The following is a 15,108-nucleotide window of genomic DNA, read 5'->3' on the forward strand; positions in this document are numbered from 1 at the left end:
CTAACCACTGCCAGTCATCTGCCCCTTCAACACAGGCAGAGCCTCAGCCTCTGAATGCTGTTAATTCTCCAGTGTCAGGCAGGACTGAACCCGGATCTCAAAGTATTCGAACTCTCTAAATCGAGGGTAAAGAATGCTTCAGATGCACTTGCCTGGATTTCGTGGACATATACGCAATTAAAAGAAAAAACTTACTAAAAATATGCATCTTTATTCAAATAATGATATCTCTGAACTCCAAGTGTCAATTTACATTAGTCAGAAACAAACATATGACAATGTCAGCTGTTTGAATTAGAAAAAAAAAACCCCAACAGTAGACAGTATTCGGTGTTACAGTAACTGATGCATTGATAAGTGTCAAATTCTCTTCAAACAGGAAGTTAGGCAATTTACAAACCATATTGTGGGTTTTACTTTTGAAAGATTCAGGTGTGACTACGTATAACATACTCTGACCAGTACAATGAAATTCTCATTACTGCCAAATATTTGCTACTTAGCATTCACACTTCAAGTAGTTAGAGTTGTTCTCCCCCATACTGTAAAACTGAATTCCAAGGTGTCTTCTCCTAGTCCTGAAATCTTATTTGATAAGAATCAAACGTACTATTAGGGTTAAAAGAAACTTCTGGTAGCCAGCTGTAACAGGAGGCTACATTGACTAACATTCGTACGGTACAGATTTGGTGCTATCAGTTCAAGAACATACAGGACAAAATTTGAGCTGGGCAATTGAGAGCTTTCCTTTGATCCAGTGAGCGACAAGGCAGTTATGGAAGTTCCAAGGAGACAACTGTGAAATGAAGCACGAAGCAAAATTATCAGTTTTTGGTTGTTACATATTGGAACTTCTTCTCCCCAATACTGAAGTTTCCTAGTTGCACGTGGGAGATGTGTCTGATCAGTTAGTAGCAAACACATGAGCTGAGCCTCATACTGAAGAGGCAATTGCAGGTTGTCCCCCTAGACACCATCCCCAGCCTTATCATCTTTCTGAGACAAGACACAAAGGTATGGGCTGCTCCAGCTTTAAAAGGAAAGTTCTATTTGGATAAATTCACAGTAACAAAAGTACAGGCCTTCTCCAATCGATGCATTAGAGCTGTTCCTCTTATCCCAGATCTGTGCACCTACTTAAGACATAAAGTTGCTAGCCTTTCTGTACAAAAAGCCTTGCAAAGCCTGCTGTGAGAGAAGGAGTTCTCTTTAGATGCTGCACTGACACAGGAAGGCCTGCAATTGAAAGGAACAACACTTCACTTTCAAAACTATTTATGAAAATGTATTAAGTTTAGTTACAAGAGTCAGGGTTGTAATAGCTTAGACTCAAGGCACCTGTAAGTATTTGCTGGTGTTGAAAGTAAGGATTTACCCTATTTATCCAGCAAGATCAGCCTGAAGCAGTGGTTTCTGATTAGCACAGCAAAATCCTCTCAAACTCAGAAACGAATCTATAAAGCTATACCACATACAGTATACTATATACTGTAGCTGTGTAAATAGGTGTGTAGGCAGTTCTATTGGTATAGCAGAAATATCCACTTTTTGAACACAGTAAGTAACAAAATAGTTTGCATAGATTTATCATTTCTCCAAACTGACAGGCACAATACTGAAGTGTTCTTCATTACAGCAAATTTGGCAGCATGTGTTGCACCCCAAGGGAGTAGAGTGTAGGAATGCAGCAGTAGTATGCTAGATTCCAGGTAACTTATGCAGATCTAGACAAACAGATTAATTAAAAGTGAAATATCCCAATGCATTTGTGTACTTTATCGAATTAGAAAAAACCCAAACCAAACCCCCCTATTCTAGCTCTACACGTGAACAACCTAAGGACAAAGTCACCACAGATGCGTAAACAAGGCCAAATGAATTCATTTCACATTCCTATTTTGGGCTCTCCACTTTGTTTCTTTCCTGAAGCAAATGTTCACCCGATAAGCGGCATCAAACACACATGTTCAGTCTCATGCTTTTGACACCAAGCAGGAACTGACACACAATACTGGCTCTACAATAGCTACTGGACTAACAAACATGTCTGAAACAACAGCCTGTGAAGAAATGGGTTAAACACTCAATAGCTGTAGTTCAGAACAGTTGCCATGTCAAGACTTAAAGCATTTGTATTTGATACATGAAAGAGAGAAGACAGTTTTATAAGACATTTATACACTAAACATACCCTTAATAAAAACAGATTTGAAGAGGTATAAAGCAATGATATCTTTGCTGAAGAAGTTCCACAAATCTCCAAGTAGAATTACAGACACACTTGTAACTATGAAAAAGAACTCAGTCCACAATATACTTGAAGAATCTACTTTATCATGTTTTTTCTCACTACCTAAAACCCCAAATAAGGAGATTAGCCTTTATTTGCTTGTTCAGTATATTTTGTTTTCTACGTCAGGTATCAACAGCCAGACTGTTAAAGGTCTGTCTTTGTGTCCACATGTTAAGAAATGTTTAAATCTGTATTTCGTGAAGAGTTAGAATTAACATAGTAATTCTTAAACTGTTAAATTCAAGTGTCAAGAAGTGTTTATAAAAACCACTTTTACAGCCCCCTCAAAAACAAACAGAACAGTTTGGGGTTGGTTGGTGGTCCTTTTTGTTGTTGCTGGCTTTTTTGGACGCGTTTTGTTTATTTGCTTGTCAGGACACTTAATAGGAAGGTTTTTGCACAAATCATACAACTGCAAATCTCTTTATGAGCAACCAAACCCAGGTTTTTCAATTCCTTCCTCTGCAATCTTAACAAAAGAAGAGGAATATGGCATTTGCCTTCCAGTATTTATGAGAAGTTAGCTGAAAACACAACCTAGATAAGGGAAGACTGTGACCCCTATCTGGCATTTGTTCTGCTGCTCCCCAGTCCATTTGTAACTTTAGCATTAACAGTTTAAATAGGAACTCATTTGGTTTAACAAAATTCAATAATTTACAATATTGAAGTATATCAAACACTAAGTTTTCCCTCATTTATAAAAGTTTTCTGTGCATACATACTGCTGTTAACGTACACACAAAGGGAACAGGTCATCAAAAGAACTTTTTGGCTGCTGCTTCTTGCTGACTCCTGAAAGAGAAAGCAGAAGAGAATTCATTAAGTACTTTTAGTATAAAGCTAGCTAACCGGTTTAAATATTTATTTGGGGATTAAAAGACTCCATTCCTTGTCAATGGAGACTTAGGGAAATCAAATATAAGTCATATCACACAAGCAGGGTACATTTTTTCCTATTTACAAGGATATTAGTATCATCACTTTAGTTTCAATTTTGCATCAGACACAGAAGGAAATACGACATCCCAGACAAACCAGAAGCTGTGGAAGAACATACAAAATGACTCTTAAAATGTTGGAACTAAAGTTTTCTAAAGCTTCTCTGTACCTGATTGCTCTAAAAACCATCACACAGAAGGAAATGTATGCAACCAAACAGTGGAAGAATTTACTTCAAATGGGATTTCCTTCTCCCTCTAGCACAGAACATATTTATTTTCTTAGTGGATACTGTGGATCAGCCACACACAGATGCTAGAATTACAAGGGCATCAAAAAACTGGTGGGGACCGGGTCCTTGTTTGCCTTGCAAGCCATCATTTCAGTTGATGGAATAACATGACATATGTAGGAAACACGCTCTCTCCACTTTGTGGAGAAAGAGACATACAAAAACTACTGCAATCAGCAGCAGTGGTCTTATATCCTTCCAGAGAGGTAGCAAACAGCATTTTCCCTTTGAAGAGCAATGCAGCTGTTCCGGTCCCTGCTCCTTATCCTGATTAGTGTCTGTGAGAAGCAAGAAGGAAGACTACCAAGCACATGAAATAAGGAAAAAAAAAATCACGTCATGTTTTCGTAAGATATTGATAAACTTCAGTGAGTCCAGAGGACCACAAGGGTGGAGGTTAAGAGCTGAGGCACACGCCTGAAGAGAAGGGAGGGATGGAACTAGGCTTGTTCATCCTGGACAAAAGGCGGCTTCAAAAGGTCTAACATCAGCTTTCCAATACCTATAAGATGTTATTAAGGGGACAGAGGCAGTTTCTTCACAAAGACACACACCACACGAGACAACATGCAAACCGAAACCAGGCAGGTTCCCACTTGGTGCACTGCGGGGGAAGGCTAAAACTGCATTATGAGAATTAAACATTCCCAGGGGGGTCTGTAATAGTGGCACCTTTTCCATGCTTGGAGGTTAAGATCTGAGCAGTCTAAACACTAAGTGACTAAGCGAATTCAGTGTTAAGCCTCCGTTGAGCAGACGACTGAACTAGAGACCTCCCAAGGTCTCTTCCCATCTGAATGATGGCTTGTTTTAAAGGTGATTAACATAATCATATCACTGCAACTTTATTTCCAGTCAGAAGTCCCAAAACCATTCGCCCTGTTGTCTTTAAACAAAAAGGGACTTACCTGTACATGATATAACTGATGAATAGCACTGTTTGCACTGCTACAAAGATGAAGAAGTGCATCGTAGATAAGCAGGATGGAAATGGTGGCAGTTCTGGACATTTTGATTTCTCACTAGATGGCTAAAACCCAAGAAAAACAATATTTGAGAAAAGAGCAAATAAGACATGCCATCAAAAGACTGTTACATGCAAGAAACAAAACTAGGTCTTTAAAGCATGATATCAAAGTAAGAACAAGCAGAAAAGAGGCAGAAATGACACTACCCTGAGGGGGAAATAATAAAAAAGCCTTCTATGGGATCATAAACTCATTCAATTGCTACCTAGGCTAGACTAAGGTGCTCTTGAACGTGAACACAGTCATCTTTCACACTTAGGAGGCCTTAAGTGAAGTCTGCCCAACTTTCCCCTGATTAAAGCTCTCCCTTCTCTGCAGAAGCAACAATCTCCTCTGTATAGAGCCGTTAAGGAGGGGGACAAACACATAAAAAAGCACCCAGAAAACCTAATTGCTTGACCTTGTTTCCACAGGAAATTAGACTAAAAATCATGCTCTTTGTGCAAAACTTCTCATCAAGACACAGATCATGCAGTTAGGTCAAGGCAGTGCAGTTTTAGCAAAGCAGCTTAATAAAGGATTAATTACTCCGTAAGTTGTGTGCTGGCTCGTCCTAGCCTTTCACTAACAGCCAAAAAAAAAAAAGTAGTATTACAGCCATGCTTTACGCTACCAGCACATAAATTACCATATTTCGTTGTACTAAATGCTCAATGTCCCTCTTTACTACATGAAGGTGTTCTTTGATGTCATTGAAGTGCTGAGTTGTTTCATAGACTCCGGCAGCAGAGCCAGGATGTTGAGCACCACTGATCAACCTCAGAGTATCAGCCACAGAATTTCTGAAAGAAAGACAGACACAAAACATTTCAGCATAGAAAAGCTTCTCTACAAATAGCGCTTCCTCTGGGCACCTTTTGGGCCATTAAGGTTAGTCTGAAATACAGAGCTGTCCCAAATCATAGAACAGTTAGGCAGAAAACATTTGCTCTAGTTTCCAAGAATACCTATCAGGAAATAATTCCTTCATCAAACTGTGGGTTAGGCAGTTTCAATTTGTCCAGTGTACCATCTCTCAAAGTCACGTGGAGAACAAGATCTGGCAAATATTCTATGGCTAGGCATCCGCTTTGCCTGACTGATGAAGTCTAAAACCGAGCGTTTTATCTGAGGCTCTTGCGAAGGCTTTAGGATAAGCAGAGTTTAATGCAATCTTTGAAGAAAACCAAAAGCTATTTGAAAAATAAATAAATAAAAGCAGTCATGTAAGAAATAAAAATAAAGAAGAGGCTTTAGGGATAAGAAAAGATTTAGATACATCCTTCCTTCACGATAATCATTTATACGAGAAACTCATTTCCCACATGCATTGTCATAATACTTAATATTGTTTTCATATGAATTCATTTTGCTACTACATCAAATCAAATTAAATCTGTAAAAAGTTGAGGTTCCATAACTAATTTTGTTTGAGGTAAACTAGTCAATGAGAGGAAAACCCCTTAATCTCTAATCAATATGTTTATATAATTTTTCCCTACTGTGATGTTTCTTTTCAGTTGCAAAGAAGATTATTCTACAGCTAAAATATTTATCATGTGAATGTTAATCTCTTCATTATTAACAGAGCAAGCAAAATAGATTGTCTTTGGATTTCTTTTTAATTTACTTAAAACTTTACATTTTGTTCAGATGAGAGAGCTTACTTCGATGCCTTCAAGATACAGTCCTAACTGTACAGTGGTCAGCAATCTGTCATAGTACCATGGAGTGGTTTGGATTGGAAGGGATCTTTGGAGATCAGCTAGTCTAACCCGCCTGCTGTCGGCAGGGACTTCTTTCAATGCCTCAAAACCCCATCTAACCTGGCCTTGAATACTTACTTTTTTAACTGTCACATAAAGGAAATGAAACTAAAACCAAAACCAAACACAAAATTACATTAGTGATTTAAACGGATCATATCCATTGTGAAAATGGCTAGTTAAGATTCAAGGAAGCTCTGTAAGGACGATGCCCGTCTTTCAGCTTTGTATCAGCTGCTCTTCATGCCACTAAAATTCAACACACAGAGCAAACCCACACGCACACACTGAATGCAAAACCCCTCTTCCTGTCCTAGCTTAATTTAGCCTTAGCCAGAAATTATATTTTTGTATCATCATGGTATAGATTATTTTAAAGTAATTTGATTAATAGTTAACCTGTACTTTGAATTGGTGTTATAATAACCTATTTTAGATGTTAAGTTTTCCACTGGAAGGCTTCTTTCTTAAATAACCCATGCAACCACCATCATGACCACTGCCTAATAAACACTGATCTCAATTCTGCCTATCCACATCCACCTCACTGTTTATCTTGCCCCACTACTTTTAGTGCTACAACACTAAAAAAAAAAAAAAAAAAGGCAGAAAAGTGTGATACTCATTTTGTTCTTTGCGCTCCTCATACCACCATGGCTACGAAACTACAGAAACCTGCACACCCACCTTCCCTCTGACTGATCCAGTGTCTCTTCAAGGCAAAACAACTTCCCTAAATAGATAACGGTCTGCATCAAATTTAATTTACATTTACTTTTGCATGAACAATACGATGTTGGCAGTTCCTATTGTATGAACATGCAAGATTCTTCTGTAATCAGATGATTAAGAAATCCACAAATCTTGACAAGAAAATTACTTAGACACTAAGTCCTTTTCCTCCGGGATGACCAGGAATGCAACAGCGGGCTGTTCATTTCTCTCTCTAAATAAAACATTTCTTTAATCTAAGAAAAATATTAAGATGATGTTACGCAAACTCATACCTAATAAGTAGTCGCTAAAAGGGCAGACTGCCAACGTTAACAAGAAAATCTAATTTGCTTGCAAGGTATAAAGATTTGTCAAGAATATTAACATGAAAGCTTTCGTGGAAGAACAAATGCAAAAATGGAAGCACTCTAATCTTCATCCTACAGAAAACCTGACCTACTTAGATAAATCACAAGAGCTGCCCTTGAACTAATGCAGGGAAAAAACCCCCACAACTGTAGGAATTGTTTTTCTCCTTACTCTAAGCCCAAGGTAAGGAATTTTTTAACTACTAAAAATGAAGGGTTAAACCAACTTTAAGCCATTCCTGCTAAAGGCAGGAACTGTAAAACATCCTGGAAGCAGTACACAACCATCCCTATCAAACACGAGAATTTTCTCCAATCCACTTTACAAGTATAGCACTGTCAAAATAAGACTTAACTTCATTTGGAGACATAATTTGAATCAATCCATTTTAAAAAACTGCATCTGAAAAAGCAAAATTAATAAGCAATCGGGAACTTGCAATCGTCTGTGCAGATACACAAGTTCCTTGAGGAAGTTCACTGGCAGAAAGTCCTCCAACAAAAGAACAAACCAGCCAAAGAGAAAGAGCCCATTTAATCTGTAAGAAATGGGGACAAATCACTAAAGTGGTCTATACACTGCATTGGCACAACTAAACCAATACATTTCTGTCTTAACTACGCAATGTGACAGCAATTTCATATTAGAGTGCCTTTTTCTTTGCCAGGTTGTTTACACTAAAAAAACCCTCAAATATATCTCATAATATTATCTAAACGTAATATTATCCATTTTATTAATATAATGATTACGTGGGGTTATTAATATATGAGTAGACTGAGTACATTGACAAGATACCCTTTTTCTCCTTTAGGTTCACTAGCTGTAAGTCCAGAGCATTTATGCTCATGTTGTTATCAATACTCCTAAGTCAGAGCAACAGATTGCCACAAGGTAGAAGGTTATCACATTAGTAGAAATGGATTGTTTTTAAAGGGAATAGACTTAACTGGAAAGTGGACTATCATGACAAAAACAACACAAAAAGAGGCAAATTCAGAGCTCAGACACACTCAGTACATGAACTTGGGTTATTCTAGAAATCAGCTGTACGCAGAGAGTTGTCACTAAAAAACTGGCACAGAGAAATTTCAAGTTTGTCAGTATTCTCCTACTGAAATAATAAATAGGATTTAAAAGGTGGAAAATAATAGAGAAATCAAGACACAGCCTTACTATTCAGAAAACACTTACCTTATTTCATTTACTTGTCTAACAACCTCTTCTTGAGTTTTCACAACTGTCTCAATCTCTTGCTGGGAAACCTGGTGGGTGGAGGGGAGTGTGAGAAAAAGATCAACATATCTTGGAAAAAGCAAATCAATCGTGCTGCTGAAGTTAGGCTGACAGCAATGACGGTTGGGGGTTTTTATTTACCTGCCCTTGTTGACCTGGCAAACCAGCTCCTCTTTTAGCAATCTCATCTGTCACTAGAGAGACGTATCTCCTTTGCTCATCCAGAATCATGTCCAATTGCCTATTCAGCTGTTTTATTTCAAGATGAATTCGATTCTGTCCCTCAAAGATTTGCCTCAGTTCACGATCACTTACAGTTTCAAAAAGATCATCCGCTGATAAGGAAAAAAAAAAGCACAGGAGTTCTTACATATAAGCATTCCTCTTGCATATATGCATTGTGTCATTTCTCTTGCACCCCTCAAGTTTCCACACAAATATACTTTTTTTTCCCCCCTATAATTTGATATATTTGGTGTTGAATTTTTGCTATTGCCATGGCAAAGGAGACTCAAATGGGACACAACTGAACAGAGATAAGCAAGCATTCAAACCCAGACTCTAAGGTAGAGTTCCTATTTTAATATTTGGGCAATATGCAACATAGAATGGAAACAGGATGCCGCTATCTTTCCACAAGCTAGCACTTTGCTACCAACTATCCTTCAGAAGGAAATTGCAGGTATTAAGTAATAGGTACTTTTTAGAAAAAGTAAGCTTTAAAATGTAGCTTGAAATAGAGAGTGACTGCACGTTTGGGTTTCTCCACAGCTTCAGCAATATCAGAAGAAGAAAGTCCAGAAGACTTTCATCATTCCCAGCATGTTTCCTCTTGTTTGTTTTATTCTCAATCCAGCCGTGACAACAGGGACTTTGTATTTCAGAAAACAGTTTACAAATAAAACCCCAAAGATTCTTAAAGTAGGTAACACCAGTAGAAGCTTAGGAAGATCAGTCAGAGCATCAGGCCCCAGTTCTGAGTATCCTGGAAAGCAAATGTTTTCCTTGACAAGTGAAAAATGGCTCAAATAACCTGCCTGGCTGCCCCTGCACGTCAGGATGTTCCTTTTGAAACTCTTCCTTCTTTTTATCCAATTCTTGTTGAAAATGCTCAAACTCTTCTTGATACTTCTCTTTATCTTTCTGAGGAATTTCTGCATCTGGCGTTGGCTTTAAAACATTGGGGTGGGGGAAAGAGAAAAGAGATTTTTTTTCCCATGGTCGTCTCCACCATTCCTATATAACTTACTCTTAAGCAAGGCTGTTTGTACTTCAGATCTGAAGACATAACACAATTAGCAGAATATTAATTCATATTAACATGTTTAAGTTGAAGTGAGTAACCAGACATTCCTCTGGAGACCCATAGCTTTTTCCTGATATATGCATACTTTCTGTGATTAAAAGGAAACCAAGTTTTACAAGGATAGACGTTGTTAGGTAGTACAGACTGTTCCAGAGATATAAGAAGCTGAAGGCAAGAAGAGATTACTTGTCCACTTCCCAAAGTGTACCTCTCGATTTGTTTTCTTTGCATGTTTTGATTCAATGTCAGGATTTCTGTTGATTTGGTGCTGCTTCAAGAGCTCTGGTCTTGAAAATGGAATTATTACTGAAACATTACACTATTAGTCTCCTTTTTCTAAAATGGATGACAGCACATGCCAAAATCCTGAAACAGGGGTGACAAGTACGACTTCAGAGGAAACGCCATCATCAGGTGCTACATACGAGATACATACAGTCACATATTTTATTAATTATGCATAAAGATGCTTACTGCTTCTTTCCCAGGCTCTGTCAACTGGAAGGTCAGAAAAGACAGGACGTCGTGATCATCTGTAATCAACAAAACAAAAGCACGCTGTTAATTGCTACTGTTACAGGCTACAAATCCTGGTACTTCTCAAGCCAGCCTTGCACTTGCAAAGGGTCTTCAGGCAACAGCATCCTCCCAAAGTCCTCCCAAAAGTTTATGCAGTGGGAAATGAGACTGCACAACATCTTTTTCAGGATAAACTGAAAGTCCTGCTCTGGCCAGGAAAAGGCCTAAGCATACCAGTTATTTGGGAATGGGAGAGAATTAATGAGATCATCATGGTCAAAAGTTGGTATAATGCATCAAGACTAGCAGTAAAAGCCAACACACAAAACCCCATCTCTTGCAAGCCCCCACACAATTTGTCACAACGTTTAACATTTTCTACCTGCAAGTCCCCCTGTTGCTGCAGATATTCCAAAATAGCCTTGTGATGGCAACACCATATCTTCCACTTTTGCACAAAATTCATAGTCTTCTTTATCCGGAGTAAAGCCATTATTAATTAATACCTAAAAGGATAAACATGTAAATTTTACCACATAAATCTATTAGTGTTAATTGCTTTGTCAGTTTACAGTAACCATCACAAATACAACTTAATCGGATAATTTAACAGCCGATACTAGAAAGCAAAAACTATTTCTTTCCTGAAAGATGCTTTTAACAAAGAAAATGCATAGATGCATCTGCAGAACTGCTAAGATTAACAGCAACATTTGGACGGAGGAGTTCCTAGATAAGACATCAGGGACCAGGTACATTCCAGAAGTGAGCAGCCTTGGAGTCTGAAATTTCATTTTCATTCAAAAGTTAAATAGCTTTTACCATTACAACACAGTACAAGGTCCACCCTCTACTAGGAGCATTCATGCTTACTTTTAGAGAAACTTTTACTATAAAGTAACAGCTGTGCATTTTATGGCTAATACCTATGAATAGCACCTTTTCAGAAAGCAAGAAATCCACACTTTGTAGCCATTACAACCCAGCACCATAATAACATTATTCTTTCCTTATCTAGAAGGAATTCACAATCATCCTAACAGTATTTAGGAAGTGTTGAAGACTCTCTTACAGCATTGTTTTCCTACCTTTCATCTTCAAAGCCCCATTATTTCTTGGAGATGGGAAGCCTCAAGTAGTAAATTTAAATCTACTGTCAGGGAGCGAGCTTCATTTTTTTTGACACATTTCAAGAGCCTCTTACAGGTCAGATCAGCTACAAAACCCTGCATAGCTCTCATGTCAGCTTGAAAACTACCATTCAAGTCGAGGAGCTGCTCAATCAGTTGGTAGCTGAGAAACATGCTGGCTTTAAGACACCTCTACAGGCAAGTCAACAGCAACAGAAGGCTGCGAGCACATATGACTTAGCGTAACCGACTCCTAAGTAACATCAGAGAAATCAGCAATATCTACCAAGTCAGCTCCTAAACCTATAGATGCACTAATGTAGCTGAAAATCTGACCAGTGTTTGAACCCTGCACCTCCTCCCAACTTCTGCTACCAAGCTCCACATTTTCAAACGTGCCAGAATTAACATACGGGGGCTTTGGGTTTTCAGACAGTTGCAACAATTTCACACTTAAGCGGCCAAGAAACAAACATAATGATGTTATTTCGGAGTACTTACAGTCAGGGTTTTTTGGTAGTATGTTATCTTTACTCGAACAGGATAGGGCTTGTTACGAAAGTCCCTCTGACAGGATGCCAATGCTTGTGTGGACCCATCACTATGCAAGAAGACAACTTGCATAAAACTATATCTTATGATTTATCAGCTAAGACAAAAAAGCATCAATATATCACTAAGCAACATCATGGTAGTTTGTCAATATGTACGTTTTTCAAAAGCTGTCCCACAACTGCACTGTGTTCTGAAGTCTGAGATCAACAGTACTAGATGTTTTACACAGGGCACTACAGCTAGACAGCAGTAACGGGGAAACTTGAACACAGGGGAAATCTCCAAGGTTAGAGATATTCCCACACCTGTGAACTAAGACAGAAATAAGCTATAGTCTGGACTGCACTAATGAAGCTAGACACAAACTGAGATGGAAATAAGCTGTAGTCCAGACAGCATCAACTAAGCTAGACGCTTCTCGGAACCCAAAAATACGTCAGCTGTGCTGCTGACTATAAACAATCTGAAATCAAAATTAAACCAATTAATTGCAGTAGCAAGCAATTAGCTTTCAGTCACTTCTGTCTGTTATTAGCTGTGCGTGGAAGATACCACCAGGTAGTAAAGAGGCAAAAAGTCTGTTCTTCCATTTATCTGAGTTCGTTCATCCCAAAGGACACATACCATTTAACATCCATCAGTTGCCAATTTCTGTGCTGTTACTGCCATAACAGTGTTTTAACAAATAGAAAAACTCAAACAAAGGAAACAAGGTTTCACACGAAAGAAACTTTCACAATAATGTTTCTTAAGGGTTTCATGCAACATTTCATCAATCAAAAGCAAACATCCATCGTTAATGCTGAAAATAAACTTACTTCTGATGATCATACAGAAGTTTACCATTGTTGCCTACAACGATCACTCCAGGATTGTTTTTCTAGAAAAAATAAATAGCAAAAAAATGGAAGTTAAATTCAATGGGAAACGTAAGTAACATCGCTGTTAGCCTTTCTGCAATAAGGCACCTGATACCATTACGCTACAGACAGAATTCCTTCACTGTAGATGGTATGGGGCTATGTTCTGGATTTATGGTAAAAACCAGTGTTGGCAACACAGCAACGTCTTAGTTATTGCTTACACAGGTGTCCTGGGTTCAGCAGTAGCCTTTCCTGCTTTTCACACCAGTGAGTAGGCCGCGGTGCAGGAGTTGTGAGGGGACACAGCTAGGACAGCTGACCAAGGAATATCCCAGATATGGCATCATGCTCAGAATAAGAAGGGGGAACATTCAGACTTATGGCACTTTGCCTTCCCAAGTCATCATTATGAGGTACTAGAGACGGCTGAACACCTGCCTGACAGTGGGAAGTAGCAAATACATTTTTTTCTTTGCTCGAGCATGCAGCTTTTGCTTTGCCTATTAAACTGGGCTTATCTCAATCCACATGTTTTCTCACTTTTAGCCTTCTGATTTTATCCCCCATCCCATCAGAAAATAAGTAACTGGCCATATGGTGCTTAGCTGTCTACAAGGGTTAACCCATGATATAAAGGAATACACTGTACCACTACATAGATTACCAGCTCTTAAAAAACACCAAACAAAACAGATTTCAAGAACTCAAAAAATAATGTCCTTCTCAATTCACAATGGTGGGGTAGGGGAGTCCTTTGTTTTCAAAAAGAACCAAATTGCAACAGAACTGTGGTTCTTTTCCTTCTGATAGGTTGTGACAACAACAACAAAAAAAAGCAAGAGACACACTATCTATTGTTAAAGTTTCTAGGGATCATGCTGGATTTGAAACTGGAAATTCAAAACAGCAACTGCCATCCCCATCTGCTACGGATTTTTCACTGCTGAACTACTCAAGGAAGATGTGTTCCAAGAAAAAGAGCATCTCTGAAGACAGACAGAAATTAGTGTTTCTGTAGTGTCATATTTTGTCATAATAAGCCTGTTACAAAGCACACACATATCAACATTTCAAATCATACATGGCCATTCCAAATTCCAGCTTATACAGTTACATATGCTATTTTCCCTCCAAACCAGACCCATGCATCAATGTTCAGAGGAGGTACATTATGTGCCACACTTCAACTTGCAAGCTTAAAAAACAAGCGTAAAACAGTCGATTAAAAATTATGAAAGGGAAAATTGAGTATTTTAATTTACCCCTTCAAAGCAAAAGAATAAGAAAATAACATCATCTTCCCCCCGCCAAGTGATAGGTACGAAACAAGCAGGAAGAGTTTGCCAGAAGATTCTTTTTTCAACTAACCTTTCCATCATTGTCAAAGGAATCAAAGAAAATTCCAACACCATTCCATTGATCAGCTGCCCCAAAAACAGGGCCTTCCAAGCCTTGCTCTTCTGTATACCAGATTGCCTATTACAGAAAGAAGTAAGAGTCACAAGTCAATAATCACTTTTTACAGCTTGTCCAATTTCTTTTTTCAGTTAGATCAAATTCTTAATACCAATCCATCAGCTCCAATGCGGCCTCTTCCTGTAACTCGAAAGGTCACTTCGACTTCCCAAAATTCAAATATTGACTTAGCTTTTGTCCACACTGACCCTCTTTGGCTTTTCAAAGATGTTGTTATACGAATCTGATCCGCACTTGGTATGGCATCTAGAAAGGAAATGAAGCAACACCGATTACATGAGAGAGAACATATTGCAAGTGCTTAAGCAGCCAATTAACAGATCTTCTAAAGTCAAGGTTTTCTGGTCTCCTCAACTAGAGAACAGTTTTCAGAATCACTTTTTAGTGGAGCACTCAACCACTTGACAAGGGGAAAAACCCCAACAACAAAACACACTTTTACCTTCAACAGCTCGTTAACAGTGCTTTTCAGAAGACTTAATCACCTTCTGTTTGGTGCCACAAGGTACAACTTAAGTAGAACCTTGGCCTCGCTATTAAGATACACATTAAATTAATAAAATCAGGTTTAGCTTTCTCCTGTATCTCACATAACTCTTCACAAATCACAGATTCCTGTTTTGCTTTTTAGTAACAGATA

The 15,108-nt window shown here is 38.4% G+C and overlaps 1 protein-coding gene across 1 annotated transcript; it reads right to left on the reverse strand.

Annotated features, from left to right (window-relative positions):
* Nucleotides 1-195: 195 nt before the first annotated feature.
* On the reverse strand, nucleotides 196-14,768 carry LMAN1 (lectin, mannose binding 1; the record flags this gene model as incomplete). Its single annotated transcript, XM_057405309.1, has 13 exons — nucleotides 196-796; nucleotides 3,033-3,088; nucleotides 4,436-4,557; nucleotides 5,184-5,337; nucleotides 8,578-8,648; nucleotides 8,761-8,957; nucleotides 9,657-9,789; nucleotides 10,400-10,458; nucleotides 10,827-10,950; nucleotides 12,076-12,175; nucleotides 12,948-13,009; nucleotides 14,361-14,468; nucleotides 14,560-14,768. Coding segments are annotated over 12 exons (1,376 nt in total), but the record flags the coding sequence as incomplete, so codon positions are not given.
* Nucleotides 14,769-15,108: the final 340 nt, after the last annotated feature.

Source organism: Pezoporus wallicus, unplaced genomic scaffold, assembly GCF_028554395.1.
Source record: "Pezoporus wallicus isolate ANWC-B61680 ecotype Strahan unplaced genomic scaffold, APGP_CSIRO_Pwel_v1 contig_9101, whole genome shotgun sequence".
In the NCBI taxonomy this organism is placed as follows: Eukaryota; Metazoa; Chordata; class Aves; order Psittaciformes; family Psittacidae; genus Pezoporus; species Pezoporus wallicus.